At 41.7% G+C, this 23439-nt stretch overlaps 1 protein-coding gene across 2 annotated transcripts in view; it reads left to right on the forward strand.

Annotated features, from left to right (window-relative positions):
• LOC107499608 (myosin VIIA and Rab interacting protein) overlaps positions 1–23439 on the forward strand; it is a 233796-nt gene that overhangs the window by 30003 nt on the left and 180354 nt on the right. For both annotated transcript variants that reach the window (XM_016123962.2, XM_016123960.2), the window contains exon 2: positions 1568–1711. In XM_016123962.2, the coding sequence (XP_015979448.2) occupies positions 1602–1711 (110 nt within the window). In that variant the 5' untranslated portion in view covers positions 1568–1601. The remainder of the gene's footprint in view (positions 1–1567; positions 1712–23439) is intronic.

Genomic DNA, 23439 nt, shown 5'->3' on the forward strand with positions numbered 1-23439 from the left:
GGTGACGGCCAGAGAGGAAGAGGGTTGGGGGGCTGAGAGAATGGGGTGAAGGGTTAAAGAAGTACAAATTAGTAGTTGATAGATGGTCATGGGGATGGGGAGCCTGGCATAGGAAAGGAATGCAGTTAGCAGTAATATAATGGCTAGGCAGAGAGCCAGAGGAGAGAAAGAGCAATTAGGGGGATCATTATATGAAATATATAAACATCAAACCAGTGTACTGTATACTCGAAACTAATAAAATAAAAAATTTTTTAAAAAGGAAACAGTTTTGCTAACATCTTGACTTCAGACCTCTAGCCTTCAGAATTGTGAGAAAATAAACTTCTGTTGTTCAAGCCGCCTAGGCTGTGGGACTCTGTTATAGCAGCCGTGGAAACCGGCGCACCTACCTGCCTATTTGCCAGTTCCACTCTGTCTTGATTGACAGCTTTATAGTAAAGACATTCAGTGTCGAGTAGAGGTAGTGAGAGTGGACATTTTCGCTCTTTTCCTGATCTTAGGGGGAAACATTCAGTCATTCATCATTGAGTACAATGTTAATTGTAGGTTTTTATTGTGTCCATTTTTTTGAAAATGTCCTTTACATGATTGAGGAAGTTTTCTAGTTTTAGATTGCAGAGGGTTTCTATCATGAATGGGTATTGAATTTTGTCAAATGATTTTTCTGCATCTATTGAAATAATCATATTGTTTTTCCCTTTTATTCTGTTAATGTGCTGAATTATACTGATTGGTCTTTGAATGCTGAACCAAATTTGCATCAGTTAGATAAAACCCATTGGTTGGGGGATGTAATAATCCCTTTGAAATCTTGCTGGATTGGATCCACTAATCTTTTGCTGAAGGTGTTTGCATTTATGTTTATGATGGCCTTCAGTTCTGGGCAGTTTTTTAGAACTATTTATTTGATTTCATTCCTGGATGCAGCCATTCATGAAAATTTATTTTTAGAAATATTGCTTCTTATAATTTTCAGTCATGCACTTCTGGGAGGTGTTCTTATTTCAAAATATTATCTTTTCTATTGCTGAGAAAATGGCTAAATAAGATTATTTTACTAAATTTTTTTCCTTCTCAGAAGAGTTTATTGATTTCTAGTTTATATTTTAGAGTCACGTGATGAAAAATTCAAGGGGTATAGTGAATATAGGACTTTTTAAAAGTGCTATAATTTATTTTATAATTACATAAAGTAGAATTTAAAACTTAGAATTTTAAACTTCGAACCATAGATGTTTAGAATTTTCGAATATTGCCTTTTGGTGTTCCATGGAAATCGACATGAGGTCTTTGTGTGTTTCATTTCGTTAACAAGAATTACGTATTTCTTTATTTCTAACTCAAAGTGTTACAGTGAATGAAACTGGCAGATTTTCATTTTTTCCTTTTCTTCGCAGCCTTGCTGAAGTTGTCTGTAAATGTTCGCCAAGGATGAGAACAGAGCAAGATAGTACCTTACATGAACACCGTGTTTACTTTTGTTTCATAACAAAATTCATTGATTTTTATCCATAAATAGTCTTTATCGTGCCTTCAATGTATGGTCCTCTCCTTGACTTGTCAGGTCTCATTTCATCGTCTGTGCTTGGTGTTAAATCATGGGGAGAAAGCTGGACCTCTCCGGTCTGACCGATGACGAAACAGAGCATGTTCTCCAGGTGGTTCAGCGAGACTTCAACCTTCGAAAGAAAGAGGAAGAACGATTAAGGTGAGACGCTTTGATTGCCTTCCTGGGTACAGCGAACCACGTGCAGACAGGTGAAACAGGTTTCCCGAGAATGTTCCTTGCTGCTAGCCCTGAGTTCTGAAGTCTTTATGTCATGTAAACACACACGGAGGTTCCTGGGAAGCATGCACTTCCCTTTGTAGAAAGGCTTGCCGGCCTCAGTGCGGGCGTCTCCCTGTCAGATGAGAAATGTGCTCGTAGTGCAGTGAGTCCGAATCGAGATGCACTCACTGTAAGTGTAACATACACATCGGATTTCAGAAATTTAGCACAAGAATTGTAAACTATCTCAATGATTTTTATATTGATGACATTTTAAAATGCCAATATTTTGGATACACTAGGTTAAGGAAGAACATTAAAATTAATGTTTTCCTATTAATTTTTTTTTTTTTTTGGTAGCATGGCTACTAGAAAATTTAAGTTGAGAATTTTTGAGTATAGGAGTGACAAGATCTGACATCAGTTTTATAGGAACACTCTGGCTGCTCTTTGGGGAAGTAATTACAGAAAGACAAGAGAGGCAGCGGAGAAACAGGTTAGAGGGCTCTTTCAGGAATCCAGATGAAAGTCCTGCTGTGGGGACCTTGGAGGCCTGTGTTGAGACAGGTGTCACTGGGTGGAGGGAGCCTGATCCCTAAGACATCTGTGGAAAGATCTCCAGACCTATACTAGAATCACAGTTTATACTCTATGATTTTGTATTGTCAGGCACGTTTACAAAGTGTTTTTTAAAATGACTGTTAATTGCATGGTACTCTGGTGTTCCAATTGAGTCTTGGAGACACTTATGAGATAGCCGAAGCCTTTAAAATTTCTCATTTAATGTGCGCTTTCAAAAAGCTAGTTAGCATCTGGATAACTCCCAGTGATTTTTCTGATGTTCTAATGGACTCGGTAGGTGGGGGAGTGGGGATTAGATTTGATGAAATTGTTTCCTGTAACTGCGACCGGCCATTAATTGTCAGGGTGTGCTGGACTGACAGTGTACTCATGCCTGCCAAGGACTGCTGGGCCCTGGCTCTGGGCCAAGGCCAGGGGAAGGAAGGGAGGGGGAGAGGGGGAAGAGGGAGAATGGCAGAGCACTTCCTGCCTGGTCTTTTCCTGCAGGTCTTAGCTGCTAAGTCCTCAACTGCAGGGGCGGAAACACTCCTTTCGCCTATTAAGGAAGGGAGCTAGAAGTATCTGGAGACCTATACCTGTTGCCTTAATGGTTTCAGTTACTCACTTGCTGACATGGCCTGCACGCTCTTCACCACCTGGGGTTGGGGGGCAATCTTCCGTTTCCTAAGAATCAAATCTAAAGGAAAAAATGTAAGGAAAAAAAAATAAGACCTGCCAAGGGGGTATGGAAGAACCACTGCAGGGGAGTAAAGCCGCTTTCAGACTAGAAATAATTTGTGTTTCTAGTCTATTATATGGAAACTCCTTTGAGAATTAATCACCATTTAAAAAAAAAAAAAAGTGGAAAGAACACAGTGCTTTCTTAATAAATGACTTGGTGACCTTTCTTCATTCTCAATTCATTTCCTTTTAAACAAATTAAAATTGTTTCATAAGAACTTAATTTTTTGAAGAAGTTTCTTTTTCAAAAAGTAAAAAGCCTTTGTTCCGAGTGTTCTTTGTTTGGACAGTTAAATCGATCCAATGAGGTAGCAAATACCCCTGGTTATAGCCTTCTTGGAAGCTGGAAATCGGATCGCCTTGTCTTTGACTCAGTTGGAATAAACACGCCTTACGGCTTAAGAAATAACTGTGTCTGCACAGCGTGCATCTGTCCCTTGTGGCTCTCGAGGGGGGCGCAGTAACGCTGTGACATTAACCTGCCCCCCTAGTGCGTCTGCCGTCTCAGCAGGGGATGCCGCAAGGCCAGCATTCCTTCCTTGGCACTGGCGGATCAGGTTAGCCAGCCAGTCTCCTGGCAGGAGCCGGGAAGAACAGAGCCCTGAGCAGCGTCTTCTGTGGTGACTGGACGGTCTGACACAGCTCCTTCTGAGAGTCGCCTTGAGATGGGGACGGCCTAGTAGGAGTCAGGACTGGGAGACGCCAGGAGAGAACCGGGACACTTGTAGAGGGCGGATGTGGGGTCCTCTGAAATGTGGAGGAGTGTAGGGTGCAGAGTATCAATCTCAAAGCTAGAGGGGACCTCACGAGATTTTTAAAAAACCTCCTTTTTACTTACTGCTGGCATTATTTATTAATAATGGAAAGGTTGAATATATTAAATCAAAGCTGTTGGATATTCATTCATTTGCTTTGAAATCATATATTGAAGGTCGGGAGCCTCCTGGGCAAATATGAAGGGGGGTGAAAAGACAGGGGAGAGAAATTTAATAAGAGCCTTTACCCCTAGAGGAAGAGCCCAGAAGGTGAGCTAAGTCCGGTATGAATGATTAGGATGCTACAGAGAGTGAGAAATGAAAACACTCAGGCAAACCCGGGGGAATACTTCCGCCTCCGAAGTGGGAGGAAGGAAAAGGGAAGGGCTTCCCGAAGGAGGGGTACGTGCGATCTGATCCTTGAAGACGGACAGGATTTTTTAAGTGGGTCGATACAAAGTTCTGGGTAGCAGGGAGCATCCTGAGCAAAGGAATAAGGATGGCAAAGAGGGCGTGTTTTCTCAGCCACAGATCAGGACCCTGCTTTGCCCACAGGTCTCGCTTCCACGCTGCTGATCGTGTTGCGTGGAATGCGGTGCTCCAGGAGTATCGCCTCCTCGCATTCCCAGCGACCCCGGGAAGAACACTTTTCTTATCTGTTTCCAAAATGGGGAAACTTAGGCTCTAAAAAGATGTGAGTAACTTGGCTCTGGTTGCACAGAGTGAGAGGTATGCGGTGTCAGCCCATAGCTGGGGCCAGTAACCAGGACGGCACACTGTCCCCGGTACTGACGCCATGCGACGGAGTGGGTGAAATTAGGGCCATTCTAGAAAATCTGGTGCCTGTGCTTGCTAAAGCTGGGGGGGAACATGCAGGGATGGGGAAAGTAGTAGGGTTTAGGTCAGGATGTGGGGAGTGGATAGTTGAGACATCGCAGAAGCCACATGTGTATCACTGAGCAGCACTTTGAACATGGCTTGTCCAAACTGAAACGTGGTCTGAATGTCAAAGCTCTGGTATGAAAAAGAATATAAATGATCACAATAATTATTTTTATATTGGAAACACGTAAGATTACATTTTAAATAAAATATATGATTAGAATTAATTTCACCTATTTCTTACTTTTAAAAAAAATGTGACTGCTCAAAAACTTTATACGCATGGCTCGCATTATATTTGTATTGGACTGCGCAGTTTTGAAATGCTAGGTTAAGCAGTCTGGAATTTATAGGTTTCAAAAGTAAGCTTTCTTCTTCAATTGTGTTGGTGGTTAGTCCTTTTCTATATGAGGTTTTTAGGTATCTGAGGATCCAGCTAAAATCTTAGCCCCCTAATCGTATATTGGGCTTTGCTGTCAAGTCTTGTAATTTCTGTCATGTGGAGGTGGTCCCAGAATAATGCCCTGTATTGGCTTTAATGTGCAGTTTAAAAGGAGAGCACACTGAGTTCGTGCCATATTCACCGTGGAGAATTTGTGCATCAGGACAGAATCAACCCTTCGATGTATCTTTGAAGTTGGTGGTTGATCAAGGATGCCATGGCCTTTGAAATAACATGCGACTTTAAAACAACCTCATATTCATAGTTTGTGTAATATCTCTGGCACCATGAAATAGTAAGTTATCACTTGGGGGGTCTGCCTTTAGGAATGGCAGAGAGAGTTTGATGTTGCAGATATGCTTATGATGTAGAAAAGAGGAAATTATACAAATGCTATCCTTCACTTTTAAATTTGTAGCCCTTCCAAGATGTATAGTTACTAATTTGCAGATTCTGGATTCTGGATACATTCTCTCCATAACCCCATATTCTTTCATAACGATTTCCTGCTAGGTTGCTTTTGTGGTTCTAAGTTCCTGATCTTATTTGCTTTTCCATTGCAAATGTCAGAGGTTCAGTTCTGCTGGGCTCTGATAAAGCTTTTGTTGCACTAATTCTTGGCCTGACCTTCATTTCTCAGACCTCTGGCTACAGAAAGCATTTCTTTGGCATAAGGTGTGCATAGAACTCAAGACTTAAAAGAGAATAAAGAGGAAGGTTTTTTTTGTTTTTTTTTTTTTTACAGCCGTTATAAAAGCAGCTTTCAACCACAATAATTCAGGCATGCTCACGATCATTGAGCCAGAAATGCTCTGAAGCACAGGGTGGTGAGCACGGAGGGACAGGGTAGAAATCAGAGTTTCGCTTTCCTCCTTGCCCTGTGCTGTGCTGTTGGAATGACAACTCCTGGAATCAGGCCCCCGCCTTGGTGGCCAGGAGCCAGCAAGACCCTCTCGTGGTCCAGTGTCTCAGCTGATACCTTCATAAGGAAATTCGCCAACAGCCTCTATAACTCGTGGGGTGACTTGCTATGAGTTCCTTCTCCCCGATGGGAGATTTCTTGCTTCAACTGGGCCCCGAGTGTACCCCGCATCCCAGCCCTCTGCATTCACCTGCCCCCTGCTGGCCTAACTCTCCAGGCTCCCATTCTGCATTAACTATTGCGTGGTGTGGTCCCAGGACTCAAGCTCCCTTCCCTAGCTGATTCTTATCACTGTGCTTCAGGCCAGAGCCAGAGCACCTAGCTCCTCCTGCATGTCTAGCCAGTGACCCCTAGCCATCTCCCACCTTATAATGCTTAGCTGGCCTTTTACAACGTCCAGGCTGAACGCCTCACAGCCACCAGTGCCTGTTTGCCATCTGGTCAAAGATGTCTCAGGCTGCGACACATTCCGTGCCACGAGGGTGCCTGGAACCTGGGCTTCCTCGCTTCCCAAGCCTGTTCCTGGCCTCTGGTTGGAGGGACGTGGTTTTGTGTTGCTTTCTCAATCCTAGCTACAGGACCCTCCTACCCCGTTGCCCTACTCAGCAGTGCTGAAGCATTCCTGAGCACTCGTGCCAGATCCCTGCCCTGCCCTGAACCAAGGTGCGGGCAAGGTCCCAGGTCGGACTGCCCGACGGCTGTGGCTCGTCTGCGTCCCGGAGCTGGATCTCTGAGCCCTGGGAGGATGCAGCAGGTGCCAGGGCCCTACATTTCCCCGAGCCCTGGACTTTTGCCACGTGGCCTTGCCCTGTCCTTCTGCCACTCCTCTTCCCTTCCTGCCTTCTCTTTCTTTGCCTCCTGGGTCAGCTTCCCTATCACAAGGTTTATCCAACTGAGTGAGTCCAGAACCAGATCCTAGAAGCTTCTATTGCTATCAGAATATGAATAGCTTTGTGTGGTCCTAAGGTAGTGGGTACTCAGTGGTCTGTACCATCTGTCATGCTTTGGGGAAAGAGAGACAGACAGACCAACTGTAAAATTCGTTGTTTGACTGTATTTTTGATCTTTCTTCTTGTAGTATTTATTCATTGTACATGAACTTCAGGGCAAAGGCATGGGCGTGGTATTTAATGCCAGACACTCAGTTGTACTATGTGTCTTGCTGAAAACATAAGAACTAAGGGGTTTATTGATGCTCGTTTGTAGCCAAAGAATCCTCACCTGATGTATGACCTTGAGCATCTTCTTAAATCTTTTTGTGCCTCTGCTCTCCCCACTGTACAACGAGGCTGACGGGGGCACCTAACTGGAGGGTCATGAGGGTTAAACAAGTTAATCCATGGAAAACCCTGTGGACAGCCTCTGGATCCCAGTGAGGACTCATAAGAACTCAGGGCGAGACCTGTTAGCAGCTTACTCCTGGCTGGTTTCTTGGGTCCATGAATTAAACAATCAGAGATACCTTTAAATGTTCATGTCTGTGTAATAAATTCAACTAGCTTTATGGTTTGGCTTTTCCTTCAGCAAGGTACGTTCCTTTTTTGTTGTTGTTATTAGATGATTCTCTACAGGCGAAAAGAAACACCAGTGTTTCATTTCCAGCCGATGCTTAATTATTTATACCTTTGATGTCTTTCTTCGTTTCGTATATTCACGTGTGTCCTGACCTGCTGTGGCCAGAGGAGACTCTTAGAGGCCAGGATGTGTTTATTTTTTTTTTCTTTCTTAGACTAGGAGACTCGGATGCCTTTCATTTACAGAGGTTGTTCTATGCATTTTTCTTTTTCCTTGCATACCTCCTAAAGGAACTTTTCAGCGGCAACTTTTCTTTCTGATTGTAGAAACAAAACGTGTTTCTATATAAAGTGGGAAATGGGTCAGTTGGCAAATGAAGAGTGAATTTCCAAGAAAGTCGCACTTTGTGCTTTGACAGCGTAAATATGAAAGGGAAGTTTTAAGATATGAAGCGGGAGCTCCGAACACACGCAGGCACCACGGGCAGGACCAGCTGGCCTTAGATGCGGCCACCGAGAGTGTCCTTTCCCTCCTGGAGAAGCCTTTCTGCCTCGACGGTGGCTTCCTAAGCCCTGCACACGGCAGCCTCCCTCCTGGACTGCTTCTCCATGAGTCACATGGGCCCGTCCCCATCCTCTGGTCCCTTCACTCTGTGTGCACTCTGCTCCAGTATGCCATTAAAGGCCTCAGTATTGCTAATGGGCTCCAGAGATCACCTGCCACAGAGGTGATTCGGGCCGGCAGTTGCCATTACCGAGCATGGCCAAGGATGCCTCTGGTCACAAAAACTCGACTTGATCTTCACGCCTCCCCCTTTAACTATGGGAAGGCCGTCCCTAGAGCTGATATTATCAAAACTATCTGAAGTAGAGAATATGCCAGAATGAATGATGGAGTTTTAGAGCTACGGTGGAACTTAAAACTCAGTCCTGAATTTCGGTATAACCTTCTCATTTATAAACAAAGACTCTAAGTCCACAGGAGTTGAGCGTGTTACGTGAAGCAACACACCTGGTGTGCCCTGGCCTGTTCCTCTGTCACGACAGCGTGTCTCTTGTTCAGTTTTCGTTTTCCAGCGCAGTTAGTATTGAGTTAAACGTCAGAAGAGGTGCAGTCTCTCACCCCTACCCACTCTCAAGGGACTATTTAAATTCACTGTATTTCTTAAATGCAAATAATCAGTATTTAAAATAAACTTTTTGGGGGAGGGTGAGTTTTAAGAATTGAGAGACAAATTTTGCATCCTTTGTTATGAAATTCACACATATTCTTGTGGGATATTATAGCCCAACTCTAGGTACATTGTAAAAATGTCAACAGTTGGCTGACTTCTGCTTCCAGGAAGATGGCACAGAGGTACTTCTCCCTGTTTCTTCCTCTAAGAACAACTGAAAAGCCCGGATGCTATATCTAAGACAAACATAAAAAGACTGACGGGTGGGCAGAAGAAGGCAGACTGGTTAAGCACCTTGGGAACCGAGAAATGATATAGTGATGAGCGCCCTGGCTTTTCTTTTTGCCTCATGTATCTGAGGCTTGGAAGTGAAGAAGCTGGCAACCTGGAAACGCCGATGGTCACAGACAAATAAATGCCCTACCTGCCCCCAGCACACCAAAAACAAACAAACAAACAAAGCCAGAGGACCAGGAAGGAAGCAGCTGAAAAAGACAGGAAACTTTTACATAGTAAGTGTTATATTCCATCCAAACCCTGCAAAAAAAAATACCTGTGGCTCTCACTCTTACCCAGGAAGGGCCAAGTAGGGATCTGGCCAGTAAGAAGCCCACCATCTCTCTTGTGGTATAAATGGGGCCAGACTTTGACATGAACCTTGCGGAAGTAAGGTGCCATTCCCCTCCCTGCCAGGGTCGGAGGAGGACTGGTGAAGGGTTGAGAGTTCCACCATTGCCCAGAGGTAAAGAGGCCATTCCCACCGTGGAGTCCAGGGAGACCATCTGGGGAACTGCAGTTTGCATCCAGCAAAAATAAGGAGCCTCCTCAAGTGTCAGCAAAAGACACCTGGGGAACCTGGAGTCTTCTCTCTCTTTCTGAGAGAAGCATTGCTACTTGGTATCAGAGGAAGCCAGCTAAAACAGGTTTAAACAAAATCTAGAGTTTTAGAACATAGTACCGAAATGAATAAATTTCAGTAAAAAGTTCGCTCGCATACCAAGAAACAAGAACATCTCAAAGGGAAAAAAAGACAACCAACAGAGGCCTACACTGACATGACAGAGATGATAGAGTTATCAGGCGATATTTTAAAGTAGCCATGATAAAAGTGCTTCAGTGTGCAATTTTGAACTCACTAGAAACAACAACAAAAAGCCTTAACAAAGAAGTAGATGGGTTCAGCAAAGAAAGGAGATACAGAGAAAAACCAAATGGAAATTTTAGAGCTGAAAAATATAGCAACCGAAGTTCAACATCAGAATGGAAGAACAGAAGAACAAATCAATGAGCTGGAAGATAAAAAATAGAAACTACCAAATGTGAACAATGAAGAGAAAGTAGACTGGAACGAAAAAGTAAACAGAGCCGTAGGGACCCGTGAGACTAAAATATAAGGTCTAACAATTATGTTATCAATGTCCTGGGAGAAAAAGGGCTGAAAAAGTACTTAAAGAAATAATAGCTGAAAACTCTCCAAATTTGGCAAAAACAAACAAACATACAGACAAACAAACAAAAACTACAGATTCTAGAATCTGAGTGACTCTCAAACAGGATAAACCTAAACAAATTCACACCAAGACACATCATTACTAAACTTCTGAAACTAAAGAAAAGAAAATAATTGAAAACAGAAGAGAATAACATTTTACCTGTAGGGGAAAAACAATTAGAATCATAACAGATTTCTTAACAGAAGATATGTAGGCCAGAAAGAAATAATAGCACATTATTTTTCAGGTGCTAAAAGGAAAGAACTATCAACCCAGAATCCAAAGCTTAGTAAAAATATCCTCCAGTAATTAGGGAGAAATCAAGACATTCCCAGGTGAAGGAAAACTAAGAATTTGTTAGCAGCAGATATTTGCAAAATATTGACTAATGAACATTCTCGAGAGAGAAATGAAATGATAAAAGAAGAAATCTTTGAACATTGGAAAGGAAGAAATTTTGACAAGGAAAAAAGTGAGTAAATATAATAGGTTTTCTTTAACCACTTCTAAATATGTTTTCTAAATTGTTTGTCAGCTGAAGCAAAAATTGTGACACTGTCTGATGTGACTCTAAATGTATGTAGAGGAAATATTTAAGACAATTATATAATTGTCTTAAATAGGGTAAATAGGGTAGAATAAAGGGACCGAAAGGGAGATAGGTTACTAAATTTCACTTGAACTGGTAAAATGACTATATTAATAGAGATTAATAAGTTTTCTAACTCTAAAATGTCATACCTGCTAACTAATGAAAAAGCTATATAAAGATATATATTATAAAACATTAGGTCAATCAAAATGAAATTCTACAAAAAAAAAAAAAATGTTCAAGACACCCACTGAAGGCAGGACAAAGAAAATAGAAAAATGAAAGAGAGAATAAACAGAAAAAAATAAAATAACAGATTCGAGTCCTAATGTATCGATGATTACTTTAAATGTAAATAGCCTAATACACCAATTAAAAATACAAAACAGCAAAATGGACAAAAAGACATGTCCCAACGGTATGCTGTCTAAAAGAATCTCACCTCAAATATAGTGATGTAAGCAGATTGAAAGTGAAAGTATGGAAAAAGCCATAGCATGCAACGCTTAATTTAAAAAAAAACAGGAGTTGCAATATTTATATCAGATAAGCTAGATTCTAAAGCAAAGGGAATCATCAGAGACAGAGAAGGATTACGTAACGATAAAAGGGTTGATCGATCAAGAAGACACGGCAATCCTAAATCTGTACGTACCAAACATCAGAGCTTGAAAACGTGTGGAACAGAAACCGATAGAACTGAGATCAGACACAGACACACCCACGATTAGAGATGGAGACTTCAGCAGCATCTCTCAACAATTAATAGAACAGCTCGACATAACAATCAGCAAGGACATAGAAAAAATCAGCACCACGAAAAACCAACACGAAAAGGGACCCTGGAGAAGAACAGGCATGTGGAAAATGCCTCCAAACGGAAATCGGTCACCCTGATCCATCAGCCCTGCACCCTCAGAATGAGCCGTCTCTCTCCCCCTCAGTGTCTGCAGACCTAGTCTGTGCTGGGCTGGAAGAGGTCAGAGAGCGCCACGGCCAAAGATCCTCAGAGCTTATTCAGTCTTCTCTGCTCTCCTGTATCCTCTCAGCGCTGACGCTGCTCTCCACCCCTGGGGTCTGTGTCTCAGACACTGGCCGTGCCTAGCGTCAGGGGCCAGGCCCTCAGGCCTCACTTCCCGGGGATGTGCTTATGTTTTCCTTAGAGCGCTGACACATGCCTCTGAATTGGATATATTAAAATAATCATAATTTGCATATAAAATTTAAAATTACGTTTGCATGGATGTTGTTAATTCTGATAATGCGGAGACCAGAGTTTAAACGAGGACAGACTACACGGCATTTCTAGGACTGCTTCAGAATAAATGATGCTCTGACAGACTCGATGAATCTAGAAGCGGCAATATGCGCAAAGTCCTGTAGCATTCTGATTTCTTGTCTAATATCCCATCATTGCAGAATTTATAGCTCAGCATTAAGAACCTTTTAGTGTAGAAGTTGGCAGACTGCGGACCCGCAGGCCAGTTCTGGACCGCTTGTTTTTGTAAGTAAAGTTTTATTGAACCCTAGAGAACAGCAATAGAACCATCTAGGAACTTGTTAGAAATGCAAATTCTCATGCTTCAGATCTATTGAATCAGAAACTCTCGGGGGTAGCACTCAGCAATGTGTGTCTGAACATGGCCTCCAGAAAAGTTTGAGACTCACTGGATTATACTATCCTTCCGCACTCTGACCAACACTGGGATGCAACAGTACCTTTGTTCTTAGTACCTTTGTTCTTCGGGTATTTTAGGATGCAGTTCAGCCAGCATCACGTGTTGCTTTGGCCATGCACCAGATTTTTTACTATGCTAAAAATACAGGCTGTGGTCTCCCAGGGATGCAGGCATGTGGACCTCTAACTATAGCGTGGTGTGTGGAGTCTTCTAAGAGACACATGAACTCTGCAAGCCTGGAGCCAAGGAAGGTGGAAGAAGCAGAAGTGATAGACTACATGTTTCTCCTCAGGGCCTTTTTCTGGAGGGAGGATGTAGAGTCATATTTGAGATGCAGATTTCAAGAAGCAGGATGAGCAAGCACCATGTCCAGGTGGCAAAGGACCATGGGAGCCAGAGGAGAGCCCGCATCTGTGTGCTAAGCAGGCAGGATCACCACAGCACGGGCAGCAGCAAACAGCTCAGGGGAGGCCTGGTCCAGACGGAACAGAGAAGAGTCACCTTGCTTCTTCTGCATGTCTTAGAGTGTGCACTGCAGGATCTGATGAGATGCTTTAGGATGCCGAGAATCTAACTCTGGAGTCCAGCTGGAGCAGAAGCTGATGGAGAGCAGCAGTGCCTGAGTTATTCTTAATCATGCTAGAAATCAGAGTTCTCCTCATAGATGGGATGTTATCAGTATACAGAAAGGCATAAAGTCAGGCGTCGAGGGAGACAGGAAAGGATGGAATAACTAATTGCTCGGTTGTATTTGAGGGCTCCATCTCGTCGACTGTAGATAGATATAATTTGAAGGCAGTTCCACCAAAGAAGTGGACAGAAGCAGATAGAAACTACCTCCCTCCAAAGCTAAAGTGATAATAGCAACGAAAATCATTTGAGAAAGTCAAGAAGCAAGTGATGGAGACCATGAGGCAGAAACTTCTGGAGAAGAGACTAAGTTTATGGTTGTCCAGAGACAGGGTCTGAGTCGGAACATTTAAACACAGTGGAGAATGTTCAGGGCAATGGTTGTTATCAGAATTTTATTATCTGGTGTTTTATCCAAAATGTGGATAATAAAACTATTAAATGAATAAAAAGAAGATGACCTTAAAAAAAAAAGAAAAGAAAGCAGCCCTCCTACCCCAGCTCATGCTTCCAGGGCTGATCCCTTTTTCTCCTGTGACCTGGAGATTTTTTATTTCATTCTTCTGACTGTGTGTCAGTGACAGCTTACTTGTCTTGATTATAACTCTCTGCTCAGGTATTAACTGGGAGTAGGTTTTGAGGGACTGGAAAATGTCAGACAGGGGTGTGGGCAATTGGGGTGACTGTCAGTTTTCAAGAACTTGGAGATGCTGGGGCACAAAGCAAGAAGGGGTCCTGTAAGTCACAGACAGTTGGTGCTCAGGGAAAGAGGGAGATTGAAGAATAAAGTATTGTTACGAACTGAGCTAATTGTCAATATACAACCCAGGAATTCTGAGGAGGGCGGGAAACTTTCTATAGCTTCAGGGAGGAGAAGTGAGTCAGGAAGTCAGAGACATCGTTTTGTAGGAGACCTGAAGATCAGGCGTCCCATTGGGAGCCTCGTCTCCACATGGGAATTCCTTCCCAGGAGAATTTGCATGCTTTCCCAAATATCAAGTCACCGGAAAACTCGGCAGAAGCATCCCCAAAATAGGAAACAGTATTACAGTTTTCCTGTGAGAAATTATGCTTGACAGTCAACAGAGAGGAAGTTATTGGTTTGAAGGGCTCCAATGATGTCAAGCAAAAGCAAGAACAGGAAATACCGACACTTGGATTTGAAGGTGAAGGTCAACACTTCCAGGAACAGAACAGAGCAAATAGGAGAGGAGCAGTCCTAACGGAGAATCAGTCATTCTGGGTTTTAGCTACTTCCATAAGTGTGTCTGTGGCCCCAGCTGCTGCTAACCTAAGTCATATTTGCAACTCAAATAAGATTAATAAGTTTATGGGCATGCTGTACTTTATACAGATCTTATGAGTGATGTTTCAAGATATAATAAAGTTTGAAAACAAAGTAAGTCTTTAACTTGGCAGTTTCAACACATTATGTCTGTGTAGTGCTGTTAACTTTGCTAAGAGATCCAAATATTATGCTATTCATAATTTGCATATAAACTTAAATTGACATTTGTATGAATGGTGTTAAATGTAATAATATGTAGATCAGAGTTTAAACAAGGACAGAATATACAACATCTCTACATTCACCCTTGTTTTTTAGTGTTTGAATATTCGGTGTAGGCTCTGTTCTTTGTAAATACTACTCAATTGAATATTTCTTTTTTGTTAAAGATATTTTTTTAGATATGCGTGAGTATAAGTCAAGAGGATGAAGGAGATTAGAAGTTTTTAAAGAAACTTATGATTTCTAGACTTCCCAAGAATTTCCAGAATTCCAATTTCTCATTCTGGATCCCAAGGATATTCTCTCTGGGGAGTTGGGAAACACTAGCTTTGGGTACGGTCCCTTCAGGAGGAGCCAGAGCCACAGGACATCCGGTGTAGCCTGCGTGGAGAAGTGATGGGGGCTCATGGAGCTGGATGGAGACAGGAATGAGGAAGGGCCACTGAGGGCCAGCTGGCTGGTTTAGATGTGTGCTTGTAACCTGAGGGATGTGGTAGAGGGGGCTGCCCATCTGGAACAACGGGGCCTCTTGGGATGCTCACACTGGCCTGATGAGTGCTCAGGCAGGTGTTTTGCACTGAAACTCGAGGAGATGGGAAGCACCAGAAGGAGAGGAAGAACCAAGCTGTAACTGCAGCATGCGGAAATATGCTTACATGGGAACAGGCGAGGACTCCCCACCCCTCCGGAAATGGTGCTTAGGACAGGGAGTTTATGGTTCTAGGTTCTTCTAACCTGACAGAGTCCTCTTAGGGCTCTAAGTACCTTCTTGAGCACTGTGATTTACATTTAATTTTTAAACCTACATGTATGTAAATGTAAATGACATATAAATATATGCATGTGCACATGTCTGTGTATGTAGCTCTGAAGTGAAGTAAGTGCTCAGTTATTTCAGGCAACTGTCCGGGTTGTCATTCTCTAGGTTCTTAAATCTGAAACCCACCTCCCTTTGGGGTCTGGGTTAGCTCAGTGCTTTATGGACTTGGTCTAATTTAGTCCTCACATTCATTATGTGAGATAGGCATTATCATCCTGCGTTTACAGCTGAGGGAATAGAGGTTCAGCGAAGTGAAGTCACGGACCCAGAGTCACCCAGCTTCACAGTGGCTGAGCCCAGATCTGCCGGCCTCTCCATACCTTAACGTGTGACCACCATTCTCCAGCCCCGGTTAAGTTATTTGGTGCTGCCAGACGTTGAATCTTAGATTTTAGAGCTGGGAGGGCTTTCAAGAGATCGTGGGCGGCCCTTCCCTTGCCTTCCCACAGACAAGATGTTTTTATCCCCATGTTAGAGATGAGCTGTCTGAGGCGTTAGCATTTTGCATGTGCCTTGCACACGGCCAGAGAGTAAAATGTAACGGAGAAACTACAGCTTTGCAGTTCCCTCTGCCAAACCGTGCTGCTCTTTTCCTGGCCTTCACCATTAAGAATGGACAGTTTAGCTTAAGGGATCAACAGACAATTTGGAAAGGTCACTGCAGACCAGACGCATCCTTTCTTCCTGCCCTTCAGTTATCAGATCACTGCTCGGCATGATTGACCACGGTTGTGTTCTAGTGCACCCACAGTGAGGATTCTTCCTGCAGCACAATATTTAAAATCAGGTGCATGAATCTGGCTGCTTCCCTAATAACAACATTCTGACAACGGTGTGTTCATCTTCCCAAGACAGAGCTGCCTGTACTTGGCAAGATGCTTGTTTGACGGGGCGACAGCTAGTGTGTTCCTTATGACCGGTATAGTGTTCTTATTGACAAACAATCTTCTTTTCTTATAAGTCAGGGTCTTTGACGTTTTATCTTCACCAAGGTTTCTGAATCAGAGATCCAGTGCATTTTGCCCATGTCCTTTGCCTCCCCACTTTTAAGAAGGAAAAAGGTGTGAACATTCCCAGAGTGTCTTTTCTGTGCCAGGGATCCCTGAACAGCATCTCAGACTGGGGTGAAGCCTCCGCATTGGGGCTCAGACACAGTCTTGCTCTTTATTCCCAGGTCAAGCCAGTCTCTTGTTATGTGGGCCCCCTGGTGCTCTCTATATTTCCAGGCCTGTCGCCAATCAGAGGAATTGGAGTTTGTCCAATAGCATCAATGTGGCCTTTCTCAGGGCCTGGCCTTCATGCATGAACCCAAATGAAAAGGAAGCCAATGAAAGAGACTCAAGTAAGAGCTCCAAAATGACTGGAGGCCTGAAAGAGGTAATTTAATAAGAAAAAGGAAAAGAACTCATGATAGGCTAACTGCTAAATGATGATGACGGCTGACTTTAAGTTTCATAACAATGGTGTATTTTGTTTGGTAGCTCTAAGAGAGCTTTTCCATTTCCCTGAATTATAACCAGGAGAGAATTAACTTCCTTTTATTTGTATGATAGACGTGAGCTTTGGGGAGAGGAAGAGGGATAATTTAGAACTGTAGTGAATTAAATCATAGGTCGAATTGTAAAGGGAGAGAGTAGGATTCAAATGAGAAGAAGTAGAGAGAATTAAGGATGAGGGTCTAGAGAAGCAGCTGCTAACCGGCTGTATCTCGCTGCAGTCTCCGAGACCGAGAGAAACGGGGAAGCTTGGCACCAGCCTTAGAAATGAACACACCTGTGTAACCAGCATCCAGGTCAAGAAGTAGAACACAGCCAGCTTCCAGAAGGCACTCCATGCTTCCTTCTCATCACTACTCCTCAAGAACAAAGCCAATCTGGGCCTCTAGTGACATGATCACTTTTACCTATTTTCGAAAAAATAGAATCAGTGTATCCTCTTTTGACTTTGGCTTCTTTTGTTCAGTATTGTTTATGAGAGACATCCACACGTCATATGTAGCTCTAGGTTGTTTATTCTCATCGCTCTATAGTATTCAGTGTATTGGTTCATCCTACTGTCTTAACATTAGCTATTCTGGTGATCAGTAGATGCTAACATAACGGAGGAGAACGCTGAGGCACAGAGAGTGCCTGACATTCTGTAGCTTATAAGTGGCAAAGCTGGAGTTTGAAACCCTGCACCCTGGCACCAGAGTTCATCCCTTTCCCACTGTATTATCTCCGTTCCTCCTCGGAGATGCTTTATTTCCTGAGTGATGATCCACGTTGGTCAGCCCTGGCCAACCACTATGCCGGTAGCTCCGTCAGCCTCTAGGGGACCCCATGTCAAATATTTTAACAAAATCTCAAATGTCAGCCCTTTAATTGTCGAGCCACTTTTAAAATATGATTTCTGGACCTGGGGAAGCTGCAGGTCGCCCCCAAATCTCACTTTGGCTTCGGATTTCAAATTCGAAGTCCCATTAATGAATTTCCTGATGAGCCACAAAATCGGCTCACTTTGGGTTCATCTCTTTATCTCTTCTGGCCAACCTCAGAGGGAAAAGGCCAGTTCCATCAGTATGGAGAAAGAAGAGCAGCCCGCCCTCTCCCGCTGTCCAGCCCGAAAGCAGCCAGAGCGGGCCACATTCTCATGTGGTCCAGTTCTTTTGCAGATGCTCACGGAGACTACGTAGCTACATGGGAATATGGTTAAGGAGTAGTTAAAAAAATAAAGCAGGATGTAAAATGTTATGATCACTGGTATTATGTCTGATAAAACACACCCAGGCACCTGAACGTGTGTGCATAAATTAGAAAGAAAAAGCAAAAGACTAATAGTGATTACCTTAGGTTGACAGGATAGTGCATGTGTTTATAGTTCTGTTTTCTATTTTGCAGAATTTTTGCAAATTGCTTATATTTTGTAAAGAAAAAATTTCAGATTTATAATTTCTAAAAAGATATTTTTTTCTTTCATGTTTTTGCTGCCTATTTGGGAAAGATAACAGAATTGTAGTCATTTTGAAGCTGCAGAATCTATTGTATTTAAAAATCATAGAAGCATAATGTAATGATTAATGGCAGGATAATATTATGAAATAAATGACATTTCATAGCCCATGATCTAATGAGGGATTAAGTCTATATTAATTTGGAAGTAGAATTAAGGAAACTATAATCTCAGTGTAATATATACGTATTAATGGGTATGTATTAGTGTATACATATATATACATATATACTCAAACTGACTATGCACACATATATATGCGTATGTTATTTATCAGTCTATTTGTCTTCATTCTTATTAGTGCCCCTCTTTGTAAGACAGGTAGGAGTGCTAATGAACTGCGAAATAAAATATGCATACTATTAGAAAGATAATAGCCAATGAAATATATATGTTAAAGTACGCACTTCGTATGTGTGTATATTTTAACACAATTGGATCATATATACATAAATCTTCACACAAATACACAGAATAATGTCATAGGTTATTTTTTGGTGATGGTATCATGGATAGTTTTCCTTTATACTCTATTGTATTTGCAGTATTTTTTATGATGACCATATGCTAGTACTTAAATTGAAAAAGTCATAGGTCCTTTGAAACTGGCAAATCCCCTTTATGAGGTGGGTAAGGATGCCGAGAGGGAAAGGCCGTGGCGTAGAGACATCTTGCTGTCCTTTATCTTCCAAAGGATTATTGAATTGTATTGTTCTAAGCACGACTCTGTTTTTGAGTAGGTAACATAGTAACGGAATTCTGAATGTTGTGCTAGATCTTTGGCTAACAACGAGAACGTATTCTTGACTTTTCGATGGTGTGCTTTCATTCTACCAGATTTATGGATTCTTAGACCCCATGTTTTTACTTGTCTTGACAGATAGAAATTTGATCATTTTTTTAGCGGCACGTGATTTCTTCTTAGCCTGCAAACATTCCACTCTATTTGGATAGATGGCGCGATATCACTCATTGTGTATACATAGATTAATCAAACTGAACAATGGAATAAAAATGCATTCGAAAGCAAATAGGTATCATTTCATTTATTACAACTAATGTCTTTAAAGAAATGCTTTCTGATTATAAACATGTGACAATATGGAAAACTACGAAAAGGACCTAGATGTTTAAAGAGAATAAAAATTATCTGTAATTACATACATTAGAAATAACCACTGTAAAAACAGTGGTAAGTTGCCTTCTAGACATTCAGCCTTTGTTACCAAGTTACTGCCTTCAATAGTATTTTTTGGGCTGCATGGTATGCACCGCTGTACTGTAGGGGAAAGTTTGTGAGCAGTACAGACAGGACCCTGCCGCCACAGAACTTACTGTCTGGAGGAGGGTCGTGTGTGTGTGTGTGTGTGTGTGTGTGTGTGTGTGTGTGTGTGTAGAGTGGTGTCCAAGAGGCAGTGGAGTGAGTAGAAAGCAAAACAGGTAAGTGCTTTGGCAGTTAAGTGTGAGAAGTGCTATTATGGGAGAAATGTTCTTTTTAAAAAGTGTGCGTATGTGTATATGTAGTACACAGATTTTTTAAAAATCAAATTGGCATTCTATATAGTTTTCCCCCACTTAATATTATATTCAGCAGTATCCTATGCCATTAGATATGGCTATATTATGTTGTATTGTAACGGCATGTCATAGAATAAATCATATCACATGATACCACATGAATACATTTAATCTATGTAACCATCCCTTGGTTATTGGATATTTGGGTTGTTTATGATGTTTATAATGTAAAGAATGCTGCAGTGAACATCCTCATATATCATGATATTTTTGTCGTCTTCTCCAGTCTTTTATCCTTCAAATTCATTCCAAAAAGTAGAATGATGTGTGAAATAAAACTTTTCCAGGCTACAGAAGCACACCACCAAGTTGGTTTCCGGAGGCGGGCACCAAGTTACCCACCCGGTGTTTGCTCGCTGGGGAAACAATTAATGTTTGCTCCTTCTGAAACCCGCTGGCGGCATCCAAGTGAACACGCCCTGCCTGTGCGGAGTTCTTTATGGCAAAGTGGTGTTTGGCAAGGGCTCTGTTTATCGTTGATTAAGCAAATAGAGCTGAGTTCCAGGTAAAATGTAACAATGTTAGCAGCCCTGTGGACTTAGTACCTCTCAGTGCATTCAGAATAGGAAGTGTGTGTTAAGTGCAGGTCAGAATAACAAAAGAGAGTCATGTCGTTGGAGTTGTTTTTGATCTCGTGTATCAGACGAGGAAGGCAAAAAGGACCACCGCTAACTAGAAACAATAAGCTCTTGAGACTTTGCCAGAACAAAAAATTTATTATATGAACAATCCTGCTGAAAAAATTTACCAATCTCCTAGGAATAAGAATCGATCATTTAGGCCTGACTTTTCCAATTTGTAGATTTTATAGAAATAGGAATTTGCAAATTTGTCTTGTGCTTGAGACATATTAATTTAATCCACAAAGATAAATGTTGTGTTAAAAAATTAAAGGTGAGATACTTGTGTGCTCTGGAACAGCTTTCCAGTTGTGACGATGATGAAGTGCTCCTATGAGCAAACTTTTAGTTCTGATGACCTTGACTTCTGTGTGCTATAGACTCATCTAGGGCACCCCTAACTGTGACCGTATTTAGGGATATGAAATGGTCTTAATGCTCTAGAAATTTTCTCTTTCTGATTTGGACGAACTATATATAGCTCATTAAACTTTGTGGAGTAAATTGCTTTGATGGCCAACCATAATTTATGACACCATTCTTGTTTGTTCTGCAATTTCATAAACCCTACCCTTCAGTTTCATATTACTAAGGTTTTTGGTGGTGCCATCCAATGAGGAAAAGTAAATGACTGACAAACATCTCACCATTGTTTCATGTCCTTTTTGCCAGGAGGAGGTCCTATTTTTAGAACTGGTCCTTGGGCTTGAAATAGAAGTGAGAACCCTTCTGTGTTGGGAGGAAGCTCTCAGCGGATGAGAGCTGACCCGACCCAGGGTGGGCCTGGCACAGCACGACCTTGCATGTTGTGAGGCCTCTGCCCTGTCCTTATAGTTTGAGAACTGCCCTTCTTTCCTTAAGTTACCCGGTAGAAGAACACCATCCTATTGGTACATTCCTCTGGAATTACCTCTTAATTAACTTGTCTGGTGTTTAATCATCATAAGCCTTATTTAATATCTAGGCAGTGTGGGAAAGTGCCAGATGGGATTTCTTTTATTAGCAATAAGATAAGGTCCCTCAGAGCCTGTTTAATCAATTCTCATTAGACATTGATTCATAGGACCCAGTTCACCAGCTCTCTGTTGCTGTTATGTTGGAGTTTAGCATTTAGATGTGCTTTGTAGAGACACTCAAATTTAATGGACTCTAGACCCTGGCCATTTCAGTATGTCCTAAATTTGCACAGCTTTACAGCAATAGTGTATGTTTTGTCATATTCATGTGTGTTAGGGAAAAGAGAGAGGAACCAGGATCATTAGGGCATAAACCAGGGCCCATTTGACTATTTACACTTCCGTTCCAAACAGCCTCACAAAACCAAACGAAAAGTGTATTGGGTACAGGAATATGCAAATACCATGTAGTGCGTTTTGGAGTTATTAAAAATAATACTACAGTACGCTCATGCACTACTGGGTGGCTGATCCTATCAAAATTATAAATGTGTGTAGCCCATAACCTAGTGGTTTCATCATCTCTTAAGTACTACCCTACAAATATACTTGACTCACTTCAAATGACATGTTTGAAGTTATAATTGTAGCATTATTTAAAATATACACCAATAAGTTACTGGGAAAATAAAGTATGGTCTATCTGGACCGGGAATGCTATATTGTTATGAAAAAGAATGAGGAAACATAATCCTAATATACATAGATCTCCAAGATGCATCAAGTAAACAAGAAGGTTCAGGACAATGGAATGATACAATTTTATTTAAAAAGGACGAAAATTTAAAAATACAGAGAGAGAGAGAGAGAGAGAACCAGACAGAGGCAGACAGAGAAAGGCAGGAGAGAGATTCTTTATATGTATTACATATCTCTGGAAGGAAACGTACAACTTTGTATGGCTGTGGGGAGGGGAATTGAGTAGCTAAAGGCTAGAATTAAGGGGAAGACCTACATTGTAAACTTTTCTATACTTTCCAAATTTTGAACCATGTCACTATGAAATCTAGTTGAAACATTTGTAAATGGAGCCTAAAAAATATTCGTGTTTGATGTGTCTCAAATGCGTGTGATGTTGTATAAATACGGAGAGTTCAACAAAAGTTTATTTCCTTTTCCCTAGACTTTAAAATAGTATGATTATAATATACATTTGTAAGTAGTATTGTTTGTGAGTGTCTGGTTTTCTTTTTAAGCAGGAAGAGAGAAAGATTCAATTTTAGATGACCCTGAACCTTTAAACACCTAAGTAGACTTTATTGATATTTTGCTGGAACTTAATACTTATGCTTTTTTGGGGTAGAGTGTTGATAAAATATGATTATTTTTGTTAGTTTTATAAAGTCTTGACCAGTACATCTGGGAGAGTCTCCGAGGTGGTTTGGTTGAGCCCCGTTTTACCCATGAGGAAGGACAACTTAGAGAAATTAAAGGATGCGCATAAGGTCGGCAGCTTGTCAGGGATGCTTTGCTGTTTTATTGTTTTATTTGATTACTTTAAGAATATATCTTTGGCCCGAGAAATCGCAATTATGCCCACGCGTTTAATCTCATTCCCAAGGCCTGTCAAGATAATACGAGTTTTATCAACAAGCCAGAAATAGGGCGCCCACCTTTTAGCCCTCAAAAGAAGTGACTTCTCAGATATTCAAGAACTCAGAATTACTAAAATTCTTCAGTCAATTAAAAAGTTAATCAAAGGAGAGACCTCGGCATAAGGGAAAATGAAATATAACATAAATGGCGAATAATGAAACCTTTAAAATTTGAATTAGTGCTCAATAATTGTTCTTACGATCATACGACT

This window comes from Rousettus aegyptiacus, unplaced genomic scaffold, assembly GCF_014176215.1.
Source record: "Rousettus aegyptiacus isolate mRouAeg1 unplaced genomic scaffold, mRouAeg1.p scaffold_m13_p_4, whole genome shotgun sequence".
Taxonomy (NCBI): domain Eukaryota; kingdom Metazoa; phylum Chordata; class Mammalia; order Chiroptera; family Pteropodidae; genus Rousettus; species Rousettus aegyptiacus.